The sequence below is a fragment of the Pelodiscus sinensis genome, chromosome 13 (assembly GCF_052426305.1).
Source record: "Pelodiscus sinensis isolate ZL-2025 chromosome 13, ASM5242630v1, whole genome shotgun sequence".
In the NCBI taxonomy this organism is placed as follows: domain Eukaryota; kingdom Metazoa; phylum Chordata; order Testudines; family Trionychidae; genus Pelodiscus; species Pelodiscus sinensis.
In genome coordinates, this window is record NC_143064.1 from 40,387,010 (window position 1) to 40,409,834 (window position 22,825).

Genomic DNA, 22,825 nt, shown 5'->3' on the forward strand with positions numbered 1-22,825 from the left:
CCCCCCCCCCCGCACTGCAGCCCCACCCTGCCCCTGCCCCACCACTCCACCTTTCCCCAAGCCATGCCCTTTCCTGCCCCTGCTCCACCCATTGCCCTCTCCCCTCAGCAACACAGGCTGGAGATTACCAGAGATCCTGGGGTGGGGTGGCAGCAGGGATCCTCCCTACCCTTATTCTCCCCCACACTCACCAAAGACCCTTCTACTCTCTGCCTGGCTGGTCTCTTCCAACTCCCAGTGTTTCATAGAGGAGTGCAGTGGGTTGGCAGAGGAAGGTGGGGACAATTAGAGCAGGCTGCCGAATCACTCCCCGTCACTCACAGTGAGTGAGGAGGCAACCGCTGCTGACATCCTCTTGGCTGCCTTGAGCCCTGCCCATATGATGGTTGAGGCAGGTCACATGTGAGGCTTCCCAAAGCATGGGACCTAAGTTGGTTGTCCTGATCCCTCGGACAGCTCTACACTCAACAGCCATTGCAGCCAGCTAGAAACGGGATGGGGGACAGGGCTTTGCTGTTCAAGAATGGACATGCAAAAGGGCTGTGCTGACAAACCAATGTGGGGGGACAGCTGCCCCCATGTGCTGCATTGTTGCCCCACCCCAGTCTTGTGCATTCACCTCCATTGTCAGCCACTGAACTGCTGGTGGGAAGTCAGGTGCAAGCAGGAATCCAACCAGCAGCAGGACCCGCCAGAAGTAATGGCAGGAGGGAAGACAGAAAATAAGGGACAATTTTCCAATCTTTATGAAAAAGCAGGACACCTGTGAGGCCTTAAATATGGGACTGTCCCTTTAAAAACAGGACAGCTGGTTACACTACCATTGTCCTGTTCAAGCCTCAAGTGCATGAATAAATGGACAAAAAATTCAGGCCTGTATATTTGCATTGTTTTGTATAAATAACATTATATATACGATGACAGTTCTTTGTGACTCTATTAAGGAGTTTCTTGCACCATTTTTGTTTTATTTTGTCTTTTAACTTCTCCTAAAGTGTAAAGATAATACAAAGTTAGTATGAAATGATTATGGAGCACCTGGTGATATGCTGAGAAATGTAAATCTTGGCATCTAACTGTATATTAAAGCACACATAAAAGCAACCCGATTTTCAGAGATTTTGTGGGATCTCAACACCCTCACTGAACATCTATTTAGCTTTATTAAGGTATCCAATTGAGATGCCTGACTTTGGGAAATTAGTTTTGAAAGATTCTGTAGACTTTGTAAGTGATTAGGCTCCAATGTATAGAGATTCTACTATGGGATTTTTTCTGTTATATTTGGAAAAATTGTAATTAAACATCTACCCTGAGTTTACGCAAATACTATTGAACAGATCAAATCAAACAATAAAACCCCACCATCACTTTCCCCTGTGCTTTGTGACCTGTCAGGAGTGATGGAGTCAATCCCAGAGCTATGATGTGCACTATCAACAATAAGTGCAAGTATGTCCAAGGGAGTCTCAACACTTCGCAGCAAGGGACCCATCTTAAACACAGTCCCAATGTTGGTTTTTAATTTCCTGTCCATGGTATCTGCACTTAGAAGTTTAGCATCTCTCAGCCATCCAAGAAGACTGGTATCTAGATAACTGAGCTTCTTTTGGACTGGACATTGTTCCACATGATTTTGAAAGAACAGCAGATTATGGTTTCAGAGGTATGGTTTCAGCAGATTATGGTTTCCGTGTTAGTCTGTAACTGAAAAAAGTTAAAAAATAAAAAAATAGGTCTTGCAGCACCTTAGAGACTAACAAAAAATGTAGATGGTATTATGAGTTTTCATGGGCACAACCCATTTCTTCAGATGAATGGGGAGATGAACACTATTCATCTGAGGATGTGGGTTGTGCACAAGAAAGCTCATGATACCATCTACATTTTTTGTTAGTCTCTAAGGCGCTGCAAGATTATTCATTATTTTTTGAGTTTTAGCAGATTATGGTATCATGTTGGTTCTCTTGCTGACTAAAGTCATAATGCATAAAGCTGCACAAAAATTTTAGTCTTCAAAGGACTGAATGATAAAGCTTAATTTTCTTGGTAATGTGTTGCTCTCCCTTGTTATGTGAAGTCTTTGTGAATACTAATGAGCTTATCTTCACAAAATTCCTGTGAAATTGGGAGCTATTATTGATTTCCGCTTTACAAATGGCAAACTGATGCACAAACCGATTAAGTTATTTGACCTTGACCACACAGGAGTTTTGTGGCAGAGTTGTGAATTGAGCCTGAACTCAATTGAAACCAGTGCTCTGCCCTAAAGAGCATCCATGCTCTTATTAAGTACAGGCAGTCCCCTGGTTACATGGATCCGACTTACATCGGATCCCTACTTACAAACGGGGTGAGGCAACCCCGCACTAGCTGCTTCCCCCCAGCAGACCAGGGAGACGTGAAGCTAGCGCCCCCGCCCCCCCGCAGACCAGAGACGCGGAGCCGCTTTTCTCAGCAGACACCTCAGCTTGAGAATAAAGGACTGAGGGAAGTGAGGTGTGGGAGAATAAAACTGAGCTCTGGAGAAATGTTTGGCTAGAGTTTCCCCTACAATATGTACCAGTTCCAACTTACATACAAATTCAACTTAAGAACAAACCTACAGTCCCTATCTTGTACGTAACCCGGGGACTGCCTGTAATGTCAAATGCATTAGCACCTGTTAAGCTATAGCAGCTCTACAGTTAAAGAAACTTAATAACTTTTATTTACATCTGTTAATGCACAATCTCACTTTAATTAATATCAGCTTTCACATGTTTACCTTTTCTGAACAAAGACCTTTCAATTTCTTTCATCTATCATTCAATTGTTACCTTTAAGAATTAGTTATTATTGTTATTATTTTGCTTTATGTTGAAATGTGGTCCATGCAACTCCCCACAAATTATGAGTGTTTAATAACACAGTTTGGGTTACTTTTTTTTAAGAGTATAGGAAGCCTGACTTTTGGTCTCACTCCAGGCTTTGCACATTAAGCTCCCCTTTTAATTGGGTTGTTTTCAATTTAGCACTCCATATGGTTTTAAAATGTGTGGTGTCACTTGATGTGTTTTTGTTACTTGACTGGAGATGGATTGGACAATTTAGCAAGCTAGGTCTTTGGGGAATTTTACCATTTTTTTCTTAGGAGAGAAGTTAAGCTTAACTTTTTTTAAAAAACACGGTCATTTTAGAGTAGAGAATTAAAATAAGACTCATAAGTAAAAAGGAGCACCACTATAGAAAAATTTCAGCTGTTTGTACTCTTTGGCTATGTTTCATCATTAAATAATATAACTAGATGACCAAATGCTGTATATTACAATATTCTGTTCATGGAGATTAAATCACAATTCTAACAGTGACTAAACTGTCATTTTTGTACTATCCTCTTTGTTAAACTGTAGATTAAACTGTGAATGTAGAAAATACCTGACAGGCAAGTAAAAACATGAAAGCATAATTGCTAAATAGAAATAACTAGCACTGTGGTGACAGTGCTGTTCCATGTGTGACTATTACTCCTGAGTTACCAAAGAGTTATAATTAGAGCGGCATGCTCTTGGGGAAAACCCACCTGGTGAGCAAGAACTCTCACTTTATTTATTTATTCCATTTAATTTGTGCGTGTGTGTGTTTTACCAGGCTCTAAATTTATTTACACGTCAATGGGGATATTAAATGAAATCAGGAAACGCTCTATACAGCTGTACATTAGAAGACAAAAAATGCAAAAGGGAAATGCTATAGGGCTCCGAGTGTACTAACTGTTCTCCTTTTCTAAGCCAGAGCCTGATCTATAGCACCTTTTTAAAAGCAGTATTTTTTTCCTCTTTCAGAGTGTTGAGAGACAACTCCACCTGCTGATCTCTGTAAAACTACTTGTTCCAAATGTAGTGCCACCACTGGTGAACAATGCACTCCTTTCAGCCATCACTTCACTTTAAAGTATCCCTATGAATATTCAGATGTAATTTTAGCTAAAGTCTACAGCCAGAAAAGCATTTGGACACTTAATTGCCTTAGGCCCCATCAAAAATCTCAGCCTATTTTCTTTTCATATCCCTTGATGATCACTGTAACTAGATATGTAACAGTTGCATGGATGTGTCTTAGAATAAGAGTCAAGGCTTTCTGAATGTGGGACACTACCTATCCTTTAAGGGCACAGCTACACTGCAGTGTTATTTCAAAATAATTTCGAGTTGGCAGGCTTATTCCGACTTGTGTAACCCTCATTTGACGAGGAGTAAAGGAAGTGAAAGGGTGTCCTTCCTTCGACTTCCTGCTGTGTAGACAATGCCAAAAGCAAGTGACGTTACTGAAGTGGCGTCTCTTAATTCAACTTTTGCCCTACAGTGTAGATGTGCCCTAACTGGGTATGAATTTCCAAAAGTCATAGAAAAACCTCCAAATGTAGAGCTGGTCAGAAATGTATTAAGAATTTTTTTTTCATCAGAAACGGCCACTTCGTCAAAACTGAAGCTTTTGTCAGGAAGTGGTCTCAGGGAATTTGAGAGAAAGAGTCATCTCACAATATGCAATTGCCAGGAAATTAGGGCACTGATGTGGGAGATCCCTGCTCTGAGTCCATAGATGTGACCAAGAAATGTTTAGTGCAATGACAGTGGATGTATAAAACTAACTTTAAACCTGGTGCTGCTCTCCTTTGCAGGGCCAGCTTTAGGCACCAGCAAATCAGGGAGGTGCTTGGGACGGCGCTTTGCCTGGGGTGGCATTTCAGGTAAGCAGCCAGTGCCTCCCCTGGCAACGCCTACCCCTGCCCCGCTGATTTAAAGGGCTGCTGCCCGGGAAACGCCATGGCTGTGCGCAGCCAGCTGGCAGCACCAATGTGCCCCAGAGCCTGCTGGCCGCCCCTGTCTCCTCTCCGTCCTGCTCCTCCCCGCCCCTGGCAATGCCTAGTCCCACCCCACCGATTTGAAGGGCCCTGGGAGATGCCGCGGCTGCCCAGGCAGCACTGGCACCATGTGCGCCTGGCCCCAGAGCCTGCTGGCCAGCCCAGTCTCCTAGTCCTGAGTCCTGCTCCTCCCCACCGGCGCTACCTCTGAGAGCCTTTCCACTCCTAGCCATCAGCCACCCCTCTTCCTACATCATACGGAAATCCCAGGTAAGATGCCCCCTTTCTGCCTAGGCTTGCCAGGTGTCTGGTATTTTCACCTCCTGTCCGGTAAAAAAAAAATCAGAAAATACCGGACACCTGCAAACCTACAAACACTCAGCCCACTGGCCCAGCCCCAGGCCTCTCCCCCCAGGCTCCAACACCCAATACCCTCAGCCCCAGGGACCCTTTGAAGTCTGTTCCTAGTACAGTAGACTCCAGATTATCCAACCTTCGGTAATCTGACATTCTGTTTTATCTGACCCTGCAGCTCCTGGGGACAAAGCGGCACCAGCAGGAGCTGATTTAGCGGCTCCAGGGTGTGGGCCGGGAGAATGGCCCCGCTCGCTGCCCTGACGCTCTCCTGGAGCTGCTGATGCCTGAAGCTCCTGGGGACGAAGTGGCATCAGCAGGAACGGCATCAACGGCTCCAGGAGAGCAATGGGGCAGTGAGCGGGGCCATTCTCCCGGCCCACGCCCTGGAGCCTCTGATGCCGCTCCTGCTGGCGCCACTTTGTCCCCTCCCTGCAGCACCCGCGGATGAAGCAGCGCTGGCAGGAGCGGCATCCGTGGCTCCAAGAGATCCATGGGGCAGCGAGCGGGGCCGGACGCCTGGGAGCTGAAGGGAGTGAAGGTGCCAGGGCCAGGCAGGGATGGGGACCAAGTGGTGCCGGCTACAGTAGAGTCGTTATCATCCAACATTTTCGGTAATCTGACCACCTGTCAGTCCCGTTTAGGTCGGATAATCGGAACTCTACCGTACATTTCTCTTGTTCATGTCTGTAGTAGAAGTAGAATCAAACAAGGATCCAGCACACACACACACACACACAGACACACACACACACACACACACACAGAATATTAATTGTTCTACACACTTCAAAGAACCAACTTCGTTGATGTGGGTAAACTCTTGTGTTTACATAAGAACATAAGAACGGCCGTACTGGATCAGACCAAAGGTCCATCTAGCCCAGTATCCTGTCTCCCGACAGTGGCCAGCACCAGGTACCCCAGAGAGGGTTGACCGAAGACAATGATCAAGCGATTTGTCTCCTGCCATCCCTCTCCAGCCTCTGACAAACAGAGGCCAAGGACAACATTTTATCCCCTGGCTAATAGCCTTTTATGGACCTAACCTCCATGAATTTATCCAGCTTCTCTTTAAACTCTATTATAGTCCTAGCCTTCACCGCTTCCTCTGGCAAGGAGTTCCACAGGTTGACAACACGCTGTGTGAAGAAGAACTTCCTTTTATTAGTTTTAAACCTGCTACCCATTAATTTCATTTGGGGTGTGTCTAGACTACATGCCTCCTTCGACGGAGGCATGTAGATTAGCCAGATCGGAAGAGGGAAATGAAGCCGCGATTAAAATAACCGCGGCTTCATTTAAATTTAAATGGTTGCCCCGATCTGCCGATCAGCTGTTTGTCGGCAGATCGGGGCAGTCTGGACGCGACGCGCCGACAAAGAAGCCTTTCTTCATCGGCACAGGTAAGCCTCGTGAAACCAGGTTTACCTGTGCCGATGAAGAAAGGCTTCTTTGTCGGCGCATCGCGTCCAGACTGCCCCGATCTGCCGACAAACAGCTGATCGGCAGAACGGGGCAGCCATTTAAATTTAAATGAAGCCGCGATTATTTTAATCGCGGCTTCATTTCCCTCTTCCGATCTGGCTAATCTACATGCCTCCGTCGAAGGAGGCATGTAGTCTAGACACACCCTTGGTGTCCTCTAGTTCTTCTATTATGGGAACTAATAAATAACTTTTCTTTATCAGCCCTCTCCACACCACTCATGATTTTATAGACCTCTATCATATCCCCCCTCAGTCTCCTCTTTTCTAAACTGAAAACTCCCAGTCTCTTTAGCCTCTCCTCATATAGTTTTATACAGGGGCAGTAAGAGATGTATCTAAGGCAAGCTTCATTCCATATATAGTTGCATTGGGCACATACAACTCTCCACTCCTCTAACACCTCATAAACTTGAATATATAATGGCTACTAACAAGATGGACACACAAAAATAATGTGCACATGCACACCCACTGATCTCAGTTTATCTGATAACATAGATGTGTTGGAGCCACATAAGGAGCCACTGCATTCCAAAACAAATCTAGTTTAACAATACAAATATTTATTGATTTAGTTTAGATGTCTTATGTGCTATAGTTGTCATAATTGGTTGACAAGTATGTTAAAACAGAGTGGTATTGTTAGCTGATTGTAATTGGTTTGAAGATTAAGTATAGCCATAAACTACTTGGCTGTATCTAGACTGGCAAGTTTTTCCACAAAAGCAGCTGCTTTTGCGGAAAAACTTGCCAGCTGTTTAAACTGGACACGTGAATTTGCACAAGAGCACTGACGATCTGATGTAAGATTGTCAGTGTTCTTGTGCAAATACTATGCTGCTCCCGTACAGGAAAAAGCCCTCTTGCGCAAATGTATTTGCGCAAGAGGGTCAGTGTAGACAGCTCAGGACTGTTTTGCGCAAAAAAGCCCCAATGGAGAAAATGGCGATCGGGGCTTTCTTGTGCAAAACTGCGTCTAGATTGGCATGGACGCTTTTCCTCAAAAAGTGCTTTTGCGCAATAGCATCCGTGCCAATCTAGACGCTCTTTTCCACATATGCTTTTAACGGAAAAACCTTTCCGTTAAAAGCATGTGCGGAAAATCATGCCAGTCTAGACGTAGCCCTTGAGTTTTAGATGTGGCGTAAGTTTTCTCTTCTATTTTTGGTACTTGGTTTATATTTCCTTAACTATTTGTGTTAATAGTTTTTCATGCATTCAAACCACAATTAAAAAGTAGCCTATTTCTATAAGAACAATAACGTAGAGATTTAAGGTACATTTCCCACTCTTGAAAAATAGCTTTGTGTGAGCTGGAAATCTTGTCTCTGGGTACGTCTACACTACAGCGCTAGTTCGAACTAACTTAGTTCGAATTAGTTAATTCGAACTAAGCTAGTTCGAACTAGCGCATCTAGAACTAAAAACTAGTTCGAACTAGCGTTTTGCTAGTTCGAACTAGCGCGTCCACACTGATTGGACGCAGGGGGGCATTTAAGGGCAGCTGAAACCGGTTCTGGCAGGGCATCAGGTCAGCAGTTGCTTTGTGTGGCTGCTGTCTGAGGCTATCTGAGGCTCGTGCTTAAAGGGACCCCCCCTGGACAGCCGGTTCTCAGCTTTTCCTGCTTGCTTGCCAACCTCGCCGAGGGACAGCAAAGCGTCGGTCTCTGTGCCCGTCTGTGTCGGTGCTTCCCTTCGGGGGGGCCGCCGCAGGTGGCAACATGGAGCCACGGCTCGCCCTGCACCTTCTGGTGCACGTTCTGGACTTGCTGCTGCAAGCCTGCCAGCAATGGCTCGAGGCTGCCTGGCACCACCTGGGGAACGTCAGCCCCCTGCCTCTCCGCCTGGCCGCCCTGGGGGCCGTGGAGGAGCCGCGGCGGCGCCCCGGCACCGGCGTGCCCCGCCGCATCTGGCGTCTGGACACCAGCAGCGACTGGTGGGACCGCATCGTCCTGGAGCGCTGGGACGACCGACAGTGGACCCAGAACTTTAGGATGAGGAGGGACACCTTCCTGGAGCTCTGCGAGTGGCTCGCCCCTGCCCTGCAAAGAAGGGACACTCGCATGAGGCCCGCCATCCCCCTCCAGAAGCGGGTGGCCATTGCCCTCTGGAAGCTCTCCACGCCGGACAGCTACCGATCCGTCGGGAACCAGTTCGGCGTGGGGAGATCCACTGTCGGAGCAGTGCTCATGCAGGTACGGCGCTCGTCGGCCACCGAGCCGGGAGGCAGGGGGGCTGCGAGGAGGGGATGGGCCGCCCCAGGGACAAAGGGGGGGGCGGGAGGAGGCGAAAGCGCCCCGCACCGGAGGGGTCGGGCTGTCCCAGCCGTACTACACGCCGCCAGGGGGGTTGCTTCCGGGAGTGGGGCGCGGGGCACTGCCAGGGCACGCACGCTCCCAGCCACCCGTGCGCCCCACTGATTGACGCTTTGCTGTGTCTCTCTCCGCAGGTGGTCAAGGCCATCAACCGGGTGCTGCTCCGCAGGGTGGTCCGCCTCGCCGACCCGGATGCCGTCATCCGGGGATTCGGCGCCCTCGGCTTCCCCAACTGCGGGGGGGCCATCGACGGGACGCACATCCCCATCCGTGCCCCGGAACACCAGGCGTCCCGGTACGTGAACCGCAAGGGGTACTTCTCCGTCATCCTGCAGGCCGTATGTGACCACCGGGGACAGTTGACGGACATAAATGTGGGCTGGTCCGGCAAAGCACACGACGCCCGGGTGTACCGGAACTCCTCCGTGTGCCAGCGGCTGCAGGACGGGACCTTCTTCCCCGACCGCCACATCAGGGTCGGGGACGTGGACATGCCCGTCTGCCTGGTGGGGGATGCCGCCTACCCACTGCAGCCCTGGCTCATGAAGCCCTACACGGGACACCTCAATCCCTCCCGCCAGGCCTTCAATAACAGGCTGAGCAGGGCCCGCATCGTGGTGGAGGGGGCCTTCGGGCGACTGAAAGCCCGCTTTCGATGCCTCCTCACCCGTCTGGACCTGGCCGAGCACAACATCCCTCCCGTGGTGGCGGCATGTTGTGTGCTCCACAATTTGTGTGAGCGGAAGGGGGAGGCTTTCTTGCCAGCCTGGATGGCTGAGGCTGACCGCATGGCTGGACACTACGGTCAGCCCCGCACCGCCGCCGTCCGGGAAGCCCAGCGGGGGGCCATCCGGATCCGGGAAGCCCTGCGGGAGAGCTTCCAGGTGGAGGAGGAGGAGGACTGACCTCTCCCTGCATGCCCCACCGGGGCCTTCTTCCACCCTACCCCCCCCCTTCCCCTTTCCCCTCCCTAGCTACTGTACAATAAAGACACCTGTTTTTCAAACAAAAACGTCTGTTTATTTCAGAGAACTGGGGTGGGGGAGGGAGGAATGAAGGTGGGAGAAGGGAGGGGGAAACCTGGGATGAGGGAGCTGGGAGGGGAGGGGAGGGAAGGGAGGAAGGGAAAGGAAAGCTCAGGGGTGGGAGTCTGGGTGCCTCTCCCGTCTCGCCACACTGCGGGTCCGGGGGCGTCGGTGGGGAATGGTTGTGGAGGGGGGGGCAGAGAGGACAGGGGGTGTGGAGGAAGCAGGAGCGGAAGCAGGAGGAGCAGGAGGAGCAAGAGGGGGAGCAGGGGGAGCAAGAGGGGGAGCAAGAGGGGGAGCAGGGGGAGCAAGAGGGGGAGCAAGAGGGGGAGCAAGAGGAGCAAGAGGGGGAGCAAGAGGGGGAGCAAGAGGAGCAAGAGGGGGAGCAGGAGGAGCAAGAGGGGGAGCAGGAGGAGCAAGAGGGGGAGCAAGAGGGGGAGCAGGGGGAGGAGGAAATGGAAAGCGGTCTAGCAGGCTCTGGAGGTGGCCTCGCAGGGCACGGCCCTGCTCCTCCAGGGCCTCCAGACTCCTCTGGCGCAGCCTGAGGTCCTCCTGGACCCAGTGGTCCTGGAGACGGAGCTGTCGGTCCAGGAACCGGAGATGCCGCCTCTGGTAGTCCTCCTGGTTCCTGGCTGTCCTGCTTGCCCGGGCGCGGGCGGCTGCTGCAGGCGGTGTGGTGCGCCCTGCAGTCCCTGGTGCTGCAGCTGTGGTGCAAGAAGACCAGCGGTCAATTACCCCAGGGGCCCAGGTGTGTGAAACCCAGCTCCCCTCTGCAAGGCCAGGGCCCCTGCAGGATCCCCAGCTGCTGCTCCGTGGTGGGCAAGGCCCAGGCGCACGGTCCCGGGGCTCCCTCTCGCCCCAGCCCCCCGTACACATAAGGGGAACACGAGGGTACTCACAGGTGGACGCCTCCCCGGCCTCTGATGATGCAGGCGAGCGGCTCTGTGGGGTGCCTCGGGGGTCCCGGGTCCTGGGAAGGCTGGCAGCAGGCTCCTGGCTCTCAGAGCCCTCTTGCTCCTCCTCGGTGTCCAGGAGCGGTCCCTCTGCCCCGGGGTCAATCACGTCCCGGGGGGCAGGGACGGCATGAGGCCCCAGGATGCGGTCCAGGGCATGGAAGTGGGGGCAGGCCTCCGGGTCAGCCCCTGGCAGGCAGGCCCGGGAGTAGGACTGCCGCAAGTCTTTAATCTTGCAGCGCACCTGCTCCCGGCTGCGCTGGTGGCCCCTGGCGGCCAGGCTGGCAGCCATGCGTCCATAGACGGCCGCGTTCCGGTGGCTAGTGCGGAGATCGTGGACATTTGAGGCTTCCCCCCAAACCTCGATGAGGTCCACGATCTCCGCACTTGACCAGGCGGGCGCCCGCCTTGTGCGCCCCCGGGCAGGCTCCCGGGAGCCGCCAGGCTGGTCGTGGGGAGCAGTGGAGGGCTGGGAGCCCTCGGATGGCTGGCTCATGGTGTGGCAGGTGCAGGCTGTGCAGGCACGGGTGCTGGCAGCCTTGCAACTGGCACAAAGTGAGTAGCCAGCCCGTGGCCCTTTAAGGGCTCCGGGGCCGGGAGGGGGGCAATAGAGTTTCCCTGGTGTTGGCCAGAGTGGCCACCAGGGAAACCTGGGAAGCCTTAGCCTCCCACTAGTTCGAACTAAAGGGCTACACAGCCCTTAGTTCGAACTAGCTAGTTCGAACTAGGCGTTAGTCCTCGTAAAATGAGGTTTACCTAGTTCGAACTAAGCGCTCCGTTAGTTCGAATTAAGTTCGAACTAACGGAGCGCTAGTGTAGCGCATAGGAAAGTTAGTTCGAACTAACGTCCGTTAGTTCGAACTAACTTTCTAGTGTAGACATACCCTCTGTCACCAAAACAAAACAAAAAAAATTGCAAAGTGCAAAGCCAACAAAAGGGGGGGGCAGTCAAAAAATTTTTTCCTTGGGGCAGCAAAAATCTAGAGCCAGCCCTGCTGCTTTGGGCTGGTTCCTCTGAAGCTGCTCTAATTTGTGCCAGTTTTCAACATCTTCATGGTGTTGATAAGGCATCTGGGGATTGGAATGGTGCAGGTATGCACTGGAAACACATTCTGCAGGAAATGGTGTTAGTGCTTCTGTGCCACTAAAGATCCCCATAAACACCAGTGATTCTGCTGTAGCCTGCTAAGCTGGAATGTAGGTCATTTTGCACCACCAGAGTGCTAAAACATTGCCTTAATCCTTGGTAATTGTCCTCTTATTTGAATGGGTATAGACAATTATTTATAATTAAATTATTTTAAATTATTTCTCTAAACAGGGAAGGGGAAATCTACTGTTCATGAAAACTGAAGTCTGGTTGCACTATTCTTACCTTGACCTTCTGTAGAACCTGGAATGCATGCTGAATGAAGGAGAACTTTTACAGACCCCAACAATGTGTTGCCAATGTTCATTAATTTTAGAGTCAATATAAAAGGCTTCAAGTTTGTGAATGGGTTAAAGAGGAAAGTGGTGATGATACCACATAATCTGTCTTTTGTGTTGAATTTCCCTTTTCAGAAAAGTGAATTATAGTTAGAATTATTATGGATGAAGGCATAAATTATCAGGGTTTACATATATTTTTACATACAACACAAATTTCCTTACAATAATGTAAATCTTAAAAAAGTATTAGAAATGATCAAAAACAAAATAATTCCAATGTCCGAGCATTATCGTGCTTCTAGTGTGATACCAGCACATCAATAAGTTCTCCAACATTCTTACTTTCAATAGAAGAATATCAATTCAAATGCACCGGTCAAAAACTGAAAACCATAGTACCATGTATAACAGGGCTGGGCGAAATATGGCCCAGAGGCCGGGTCCGGCCCGCCAAGACACTGGATCTGGCCTGCAGACACAGCTGCTGTGGTTTAAAACACAGTCCCTCCTGCCCCAACCCAATCCTCAGCTCCTATTGGCCGGAAACAACTTGCCAATAAGAACTGACCTCAGCCAATCTCTTAGCTCCTATGGCTAGAAACAGCCAGCCAGTCAGAGCTGGGAGATTAGCCTGAGAGACTGGGGCAGCGCAAGCTTGTTTTCCCCATGTGGAGTTGAGAGCCATGTGGAGGGAGTAGCCTGTATTTTCAAGCAGGCTGGGGCTGTAGCAGGCAGGGACCCCAGCCTGCCTTGCGGGGGATGCAGCCTGCTGACCAGGAGACACTTCAGTAAACTCCTCCCAGCCAGAGCCTGCCTCTGGCACCCCAGCCCCTCCTGAACCCCAACTCCCTCCCCCATATCACCATCCAAACCCTCTGCACTCCCTGCCCCAAGTCACAACCCCTTCCCCCCCCCCCCCAAGACCTTGTATCCCCTCCTACAAACCTCCTCCAGGCCAGAAACCTCTCCTGCACCCACACTCCCTCCCTGATCCTACACTCCAATCCCCTGATCCAGGTCACAACCCTTTCTCCTCCACCCAAACATTCTCTCAGACCCCACAGCATCTCCTGCACCCCACTTCCTTACCCCATGCTCCCTTCTGCACCTAACCTCCAACCTAGATTCTACCCACCCCTTAGAAAAGTGTGGCCCTTGACCACTTACCACAAACCTTGGAGTGGCCCCCCACCAAAAATCATTGCCCACCACAATATATAAACTGATCTCTGATTTTCTAGTGTTTCCTTCATGATTTAATAAAAATTCCCTTCTATTTTCAGGTTTTGCATATATCCACATACAATATGGGTGACAGAGCAAGAATACAAAGTTCATTATATACTCAAAACTTCTTGGCACATCAAAAATGCAAGAGGTCTACTATATATTTAGATTTTTCAAAATAAAAGTGATATCAGCTAAAATTCATACTATTAAACAAACCCAGATATCCTCATGTACAACGTTTCATATGGATAAGTGTAATGGCCCATATTGTGTCATCCTTGGTTATACGGAGTAGGAACATACTTCTAAAGTAGACTGTAGTGAGGAGGCTCAGCTATACTCACCTCTCCCACCAGAAGTCAGTGGGTGGGACAGGAAGTATTAAAGGAGGGTCTGAAAGCTCAGTTGGGCTGCAGCCGCTGGAGGAGCTGGATGCCTCCTGCTTGCTCTCGAGATGCTAGACAGCTCCCAGTGCCTGGGGAGCTGAGGACTGGCCGAAGCCACCAGCACTATATGCAGACCCCACTAAGAGGATTGGCCAGCACTACCATAGACCATTGACCAGGACATTTTCGACAACCTGCTACCAGACCAAATACACCCTGACAGACATGTTGGAAATGCCCCAGTCGTTACTGACCCTAGTGTGGCCGCAGCACCACTTGGGCATAGGTCAGTGAGTTGCAGTCAAGATTCCTGCTTATCCTTTCAAGATCAAGGAGCCTTTACTTCTCAGCCTTCTGCCAGAGCTGAACCCAGGCCTGAGCCATAGAACTTGGTTGTCCTGCCCTGCCTGAGAGCCAGCACTCTGTCTGCTGCTCGACTCTGAATATAGACCCGAGTTGTAGATTCTTGCTGCATTGCTAATTCTCAATACCAGAGACAGAGTGAGGTGTATTGACCTCCTATGGATCCAGAGAGGGAGGAACCCCCACCACCGAACCACTCACTACATAGACGTGCTCATGGCATGTTTCCTATGCCTCTGTGCAGGAATGCAGGACAAGGAGCCTGTTCTAGTTCTTTGAAACAGTAGGGAAGAAAAGTTGGTTAAATCTAGCAAAGGAAAAGAACCATGTATTAGTAAGGGTTGTGAGACTGAATGCTTCAAATGAAATCCTCAAAATGGCTTCATTTTATAATTAATACTTTGCATAAGTTTGGGACCAAACACATAACCAAAGGCTGGGGAATTATTTGATGACACCAGTTATAGGCACATCACAAGAATGATATTGCATATTGATAATTTAGCTTTCACTGATTATATATTCAAGTAAAATATTAGGTGTGGCAAGCTCACATATATCACATTTTTGTACTGCATTTTGAAATCTGTTGCAAAAATGTGATAGAGAGATTAGCTCCCCTCCCCCAGTGTAATTAAGCAATATGCCAAAAGGTTGAATCCCGCAAGGAAGGCTTGGATGTATGAGGGTTTTACAACTCAACCCAGGATTATATGGACAATTCCCCAGGACAAAACAGAGTGTTAGAGTTCAGGCAATGTATGAGTACAAGCATGTGCTCAGCGCAGCACTCCGTTTGTAGGAATGAAGATGTGGTCTTGCCCTCCTGATTGTTTCTGTGACTCAGATGTTGAAAATCAGACACCAAGGACTCTTTTGAGTCTCTAGTGAAATAATGTCACATTAAAAATGGCATTATGTATTTACTGCAGACACAAAGATCCCTTTTAATGATTATGGCTAGGAACGTCTGCTGTCTAATGCTTCATCTGCTTTATACACAGTAAAATCAATAATGATCTTGGACAGTTTAATAGGTTTAAATGTGTTCAAATATTGTATTCACATATAGGCTTGTCACTTCTTCGGGAAGATGGTGACATGTATCTCTTCAGTGTCTGAACTATTTACAATTACTGCAGCCTAATTTCTCCTGTAGAAAAAAAATAAAGGTATACATGGAAAAATAAGTAAATTTGTTTACTGTCTTGTTACTGTCCCATGCACTAGAAGGAAGAAGAAGTCCTTTCTTGATGAGTTACATCCCAAAATCTTTAATCATTTTTACTAGTTTTACTCAGTCGCAGGAGTGGGCTTTATTTTATGGTAGATGTAAGAGATTATATACACGTTGGCTACAAGTGGGGTTCTTTGCCAAAGGTGTTGGAATTTTGATTGCATCTAGGTGACCTTCTGGGATCAGACAATTAGAATAGTCGTGATCTCAGCCTGGAAGATGCAGAAGTCAGCCCAGTATAGAAGGTGTTTCTTATGTTTCCCATATCCAAGCTTATTCTGAATATTGAGTCTGAGGAATGACAGTTCCAGAAATTGTGTGTGAGAAAATCAAAGCTGAGAAGTATGGACTTATGCCATAGAGGTGTTGTCAATATGGATGTTGAAGCTCACGGGGGTAGGTGTATGGGACTATGAAAATGTAGCATAGATGTCCAGGCGTGGGCTGGAACCTGAGCCCTGGGTCTGAATGCAGATATCTACCCAGCAATTGTGTAGCCCTACAGTATGGCTGTGTCTAGACTACATGCCTCTGTCGTCAGAGGCATGTAGATTAGACACATAGGCAAAGGCAAATGAAGCCGCGATTTAAATGATCGCGGCTTCATTTAAATTTACATGGCTGCCGCGCTGAGCCGACAAACAGCTGATCAGCTGTTTGTCCGCTCAGCGTGCTAGTCTGGACGCTCCCCTGCCGACATGAAAGCCCTTTGTCGGCAGCCCCAGTTAACCTTATCCCACGTGGAATAACGGGGGTGCCGACAAAGGGCTTTGATGTTGGCGGGGGAGCGTCCAGACTAGTGTGCTGAGTGGACAAACAGCTGATCAGCTGTTTGTCGACGCAGCGCGGCAGCCATGTAAATTTAAATGAAGCCGCGATCATTTAAATCACGGCTTCATTTGCCTTTGCCAAAACAACAAATCTACATGGCTCTGTCGATAGAGCCATGTAGTTTAGACATACCCTATGAGTCCTGCAAGCCTAAGTCAGCTGACATGGGCCAGACATGGTTTTCATATTTCAGTGTACATGTATGCACTGTAGTGGTGTCCACACAGCAAGTTAGTACAGGTGGGACCTCCCTGGTCCAGCACCCTTGGGACCTACGCAGTCCCCAATAAGGGAATTTGCCAGAATAAGGAAGATACCCTTCCACTTGCCCCTTCAGCTTCCCACCTGTCCCCTCCTCCGGCACCTTCGGCCCCACTGCTGGCTGGGCAACACAGCTGCCCCTGCTCCGCTGCTGGCTGGGCAACACAGCTACCCCGATCCCACTGCTGGCTGGACGACACAGCTGCCCCGGCCCTGCTGCTGGCTAAGCAACACAGCTGCCCCGATCCCACTGCTGGCTGGACGACACAGCTGCCCCGGCCCCACTGCAGGCTGGGAGACACAGCTGCCTCAGTCCTGCTGCTGGCTGGGTGACAAAGCTGCCTCAGTCCTGCTGCTGGCTGGGGGACACAGCTGTCCCGGCCCCACTGCCATAACTGCTGCTCCAGACAGGCACGGCAGCCAGGCACAGCAGCATGCAGCCTTGGCCTCGCTGCTGGGGCACCAGCCCCACTGCTGGCCGGTACATGGCCCAGATCAGGCTGCCAACTTGCTGCGATCCCAGTTCGGTTGCCACAGCCCTGGTTGCGCAGCCACAGCCCAAGACAGGCCTCTCCTGCGAGGCTGCCATGGCCCAGCTTAACTGCCAGCGAGGCTGCCGTGGCTCTGTCCCCATTGCTGGGACAGTATGCAGCTCCAGTTGGGCTGCTGCAGCACAACCCCACTGCCAGGCTTCCTCACCCCCAGCTGGGTTGCCAGGCTGCCCTGCCCTGCTACCATGGCCCCACTACCACCACTGGGCTTCTGATGCCGGTCCCCGCTACCACCAGCCTCGCCTTGCCCAGGGCTTTCAGCTGCTGGCCCTTTCTTGTTCAGCAACATCCCTTAATCCTCTCCTTTAAGACATCTTTTGTTGTTGAAGGTCAGACTGTAGATTAGCAGGATGCACAAGTTGGTTTTATTTCTGGATCAGAAGAGTAAACAGGTGCCCTTAAAATACATTGTTTCTTTTGTATTTGAGTCTGTCATGGGATAAGATAGGAAAGGAAGTGGAGTAGCTATCTTCCATGGTCTATAAAGTGATGAGGAGCCTATGAGCCTGCATCATCATCTAGCCAGATTTCTGCAATGCAAGTCAGATTAAAGATATCTTTTGTGATGAGGCGAAGGGCAACAAAAACCTTCCTGACCATTAATTTTACATTGAAGAGCACGAACTTGAGCTCTTGATATTAATCTTAGACTTTGCTTGGTCTGTGTTTGTGTGAAATTGTTGCTATGCAGTTGAATTGGTATGATTCCTTTGTTTTCAGAAACTAGCCTCTAGGGCAAAGTACAGAATGTAAATTTGTTTCTAGAGAGTGAAGTTCATCCCTCTGGAGAGGTTTGCATCAGGCCTATGCACCTTTTAAATCCTACCTAATTCCTGACTGCATATTGAGAAATGATGTTTCCTTGCCTGCGTTAGCTTGAGATAGTTTTGCTTTTTTTCATGTCTTCTGGGTGAGGAAGTTATTTATATAACTGTGACCCACAGAAAATAACTGTCAATTATATTGTGAACAAACCCACAGAAGCTGTTTACTGTAAATTTTGAAAATGCTACAAAAAGTGTGGGTTTCTGTTAAAAATAAATCCTATATCTTAAGAAATAATTGTATACTTTTTAATTGTTGCGTTTTATGTATATTATTGAATACTTCTGCTGTTGCATATCAACAGCCTGACACAACTCTAGAAGACAACATCCACTGCTTGCTGAAAGCAAAAAAGGAAGTGTAATTGGAACTACCACTGGGAGATGTAAACTGACGTGGATGTTGACAATGAAGGAGTAAAGATTTAACCAGGTTTTGTAAAAAGCACATAGTATAAAATCTGAGGAAGGAATTGACAGAGCTTGACGAGCTGTTTAACGCTTTGTTTCTCTGAAAGAACTGAGCGTCAATAACCATTTTCCCCCTTGAATACTACACATATTGTATTTTTTATGGTAATGTTAGGATTTCATTTCTTGACACGGTTTAATGCTTCATTTCTGCTTCACTGGGAAAATGCTTAACATGTGCAGGAGAGCAGCAAAATTGTTAATAAAAAAAAGGAAGTTGCTCATACAGTAATGCTTAAACAAGCACTATTGATAGAACAAACTGCAAACCTGCCTTGTAAAACACTACTTTATAACCAAAGGAGCTTGCTGTTTTTATGTAAATTTTCACAGAAGACTAGTCCATGAAAAGCGCTCCATATCCAGTGATTTTGATGAGGATACACTACGGGCTTTTTGAGAAATAGATGGGGCTGAGATGCCAGTGGAAATACTTATCATACTGCTTGGTAGCCTGTGTATTAGAGTTCGTGGGAAAATACATGTTAATAGCTAGAGTCTTGATTCAACCGGGCTCAGATTCCTGTCAGCCTCCTTTTCTGAATTAGCTTGTCCGTATTTCACACTGCTTTTCCAGTAATGGGGGGCTAACACTGAACTTTGTTTCAGAGACTCTCTCTTCTTATGCTCTTGTGCTATCTTCACACCCCTTTCTTTTAAAGGTTTTAGATATATCCAGGACCATGCCTTTATTGCCTGTAAGCATTTCCAATTACCAATATTTAAACATTGCTACTGATTTGATGACAGTGACTTACACTTGTCTTTTGAAGACCTAGGCATCTCTGTAAAGGAGCTTTCATTGGGCAAACACACTGGGACATCTTCACAATTCCCGACATCCTCAGATTCTGCACGCACAATGTCGTGAAGTATGTGATAAAGCTGGCAAAGACAGACTCTGGCCACTGAGTGTTCTAAACGTGAAACTGCATATTACAATATGCAATGGTTATAATAACTGCTGAAAATCTGCTTTAAGAACAAGGTTTATAAAAGCTTCTTTCTAACGTGTATTTATTTAAGATATCGGTATATTACAATAAAAGAGGACACTTTCAAATGTTTATGCTCTCTTGTCAGGTTATCCCCAAATCCTTGCAAACTAGGAAGGGATATTGATTTGAGTGTGGGTGCCTGGTGGGTTTTCTTTAATTTATAATTTCATTTAACTTACTTTCCTTACATTGCTTGTGCAGTGATATTTGCAGAGAAATCCTACTGTTTCATCTGAGAGTCAGTAATCTCATTTAGCAAAAATTAGTTCCTCTGAAATTCTGTTTATTCTACAGCTTGCTGGAAAAATTCAAAATCTCAGCCGAAATGGGTAGGGAAAAGTCAGCCAAAATTTTAGAGAAATTACCCCAGATTTCCCCAATTTTTGCCCAGCTCTATATTATTTCTTTATTTTTCTATCTAATTCAGTAGCTGAATGTATGTTGGAATTTCCCAAACGTCTGTGTTTATTGCCTGCCTTGGAAATAATCATGCACTGTTTTGTGAAGGTTTTGTGTGCATTTTGGAATTGTTTGGCAGGATCACCTGACACGCTAACTGCTATGTCTGTCCCTGCAGCAACTAAATTGTGTTAAGCTAAGCTGCTTTCAAAAGAACCACTTTCTAGTCATTTGTGCCTCTTGCCCAGATGTATTTTTAAAATATGCTTCTTTAGCACAGTTTTAAAGTTGCATAATATGTATGCTGTGGTGTGCTAGCTATTTTTCAACATAAATACTATCCTTTCATTAACAATTTTGAATTGACAGTTCAATTTTGTATTTGGGGTCCATACATGCTCCTGGTTTTGTAAAATCTGCACATGTGTAAAATGAAAATGATTTAATACTGAAGAAATTGGTATTATTTAATTATCAGAGTAGAATACACTCAAAAACAATAGACATGAATACGTTTACAGTACAATTTAAAGTAGCAAGTAAAACATAATAGAACTTAAGTTGTTATGATTTATTAGAATATTTTACCCAGAGGATGTCTTTTCTTTTCAATGTGGCATCAAAAAGTATGAAAGACTGGATAGATGAGTCATAATATTTATTATTAAAAATGGTCACCAATACGTTAGGATCATTAGGAAGCATAATGGGAAAAGGCCAGAAAAGGCCTATATTATTCAATATCACACATAATCAGATTGTGACTTCATATCAATACCTCATTGTATCCTCATAAGAAATATCACAAAAATGCTTTTTACAAAGGAGCAAAATAGAAAGATGAAGCTTGGAGTAGAAGAGGAAGTGGCTCTTCAGAAAAGAACAAGTAGCATGTAAAGCTATAAGGAAAGAAAAGAAGAGAAAGCCAGAACTTGAGAGAATGAAAGTTGGAATGAATAGCAACAGATTGAAATGTGCAAAAGTGTATCCATATTCTTCTGAAGTTTCCCTTTTGAGAGTATGAGTGAGAAACATTCTGTGGAACAGAGGTGACACAATTGTCCTGAACTATCAGAGTTGTCTCATTTATTTTCCTGAGGTACTTGCCTCTCACCCAGTACACTAGGCATTATGCTTTGAATACAGCAAAAAATTACATTTACTTGTGTGTTGCTGAATGACCTTGAGTGTCTATATCTAAAGTTCCATTGAGACTAGGGTTAGCTAGCATCAGTGGCATATATGCATGTGTATTCTTTTGCATATATACTCTCCAAACTGTGAAACTAAATGCTTCTCTGCTTAGGATTAATAGCAGTTGGATATTTAGTTGATTTAAACTATACAAGTAGGTAGATGGCAAGATAAGTAAATAGCAATTGGACATTAACTGTTCTTCTTAAGTTAAATGAAGCATAAAACCATGAAATTGTGCATATTAGGGCCCTGATCCATTGAAGCAGTTAAGCAGATATTTCAACTTATGTATGTAAATAGTCCCATGGACTTTAGTGCTTAACTGTAAATACATGCTGTAGTCCTTTAATGGATCGGGACTAAAAGTTAAGCATGAGTCAACAGTGTGACCCTGTTGAAAAAAAACGCAAACATGATTCTGGGATGCATTAGCAGGAGTGTTATGAGCAAGACACGAGAGATCATTCTTCCACTCTGCTCTGAGCTGATTAGACCTCAACTGGAGTATTGTGTCCAGTTCTGGGCATCACATTTCAAGAAAGATGTGGAGACATTGAAGAAGGTCCAGAGAAGAGCAACAAAAATGATGAGAGGTCTAGAATACATGACCTAGAAAACACAAGGGAGGACTGAAAGAATCCCGCTTGTTTAATTTAGAAAAGAGAAGACTGAGAGGGGACATGTTAGTGGTTTTCAGGTATCCACAAGGTTGTTAGGAGGAGGAAGGAGAAAAATTCTTCTCCTTTGCCTCTGATGATAGGACAAGAAGCAATGGGCTTAAATTGCAGCAAGGGAAGTTTAAGCTGAACATTAGGAAAAACTTCCTAACTGTCAGGGTGGTTAAACGCTGGAATAAATTACATAGGAAGGTTGTGGAATCTCCATCACTGGAGCTATTTAAGAGCAGGTTAGACAGACATTCATCAGGGATGAACAGTGCTTGGTTCTGCTGTGAGAGCAAGGGACTGGACTTGATGACCTCTCAAGGTCCCTTTCAGTTCTAGTATTCTATGATTCTGTGATTCTAAGTGTGCTGCTTGTTTGTTGACCCATGGCTGAACTGAAAGAGAATATTCCATATAGCCAGTTTGCACTGAGGGAAACCAGTTTTTAATTATAACTGAATTCCAGTTGCTACCAGTGCTACTTGCCGTCATTCCCATGCTGGCCCTTTAGAATGATACTCAACAGTACTGATCTACTTCTCCTTAAGATACCTCATTTGTGGAGTTTCTTCTGGACTACAGACACATGCAAGTCTATTTTGTTTGCCTTTGTTTAACACATGTCAGTACCTAAGAGACCAATTTGTGTTAAATGCCTTTAGCTGGTTGCATACCCAATCTAGAATAACTTTACAATTTAAGTCTAAATTCTTGACTCCTGTGTACTTGATTGTGTCTCTTAGTGCTCTTTCTCTTTCATGAAGAAGGAATAATTTGATTGTAGAAAATTGCTGTGTCATTTGGGCTGCTATCACTCAAGCTAGTCTGTTGTCACGCATCTGTAATTTAGACACAGTGAGGTGTACAGCACATGACAGGGCACAACATGAGACAAAGAGATTGGGATGCTGGTGGGAGGAGAGAAAGGAAGTGTACATAATCAATAGACCCCTCCCCTCCACAAAGCCTGGCTGTTGAGTAGATGATCTCAGCTAGAATCT

At 47.0% G+C, this 22,825-nt stretch overlaps 1 protein-coding gene across 5 annotated transcripts in view; it reads left to right on the forward strand.

Moving 5' to 3' along the window:
- The window catches only part of PCDH11X (protocadherin 11 X-linked), a 1,122,530-nt gene that overhangs the window by 915,704 nt on the left and 184,001 nt on the right, over positions 1 to 22,825 (forward strand). The window contains exon 7 of one of the 5 annotated variants that reach the window (XM_075940731.2): positions 4,661 to 4,926. The exons of the other annotated variants lie outside the window; for them this stretch is intronic. Coding sequence (XP_075796846.1) covers positions 4,661 to 4,782 — 122 coding nt within the window. The 3' untranslated portion in view covers positions 4,783 to 4,926. Of the gene's footprint in view, positions 1 to 4,660; positions 4,927 to 22,825 lie in introns of those variants that run through there. 5 annotated transcript variants of the gene reach the window in all.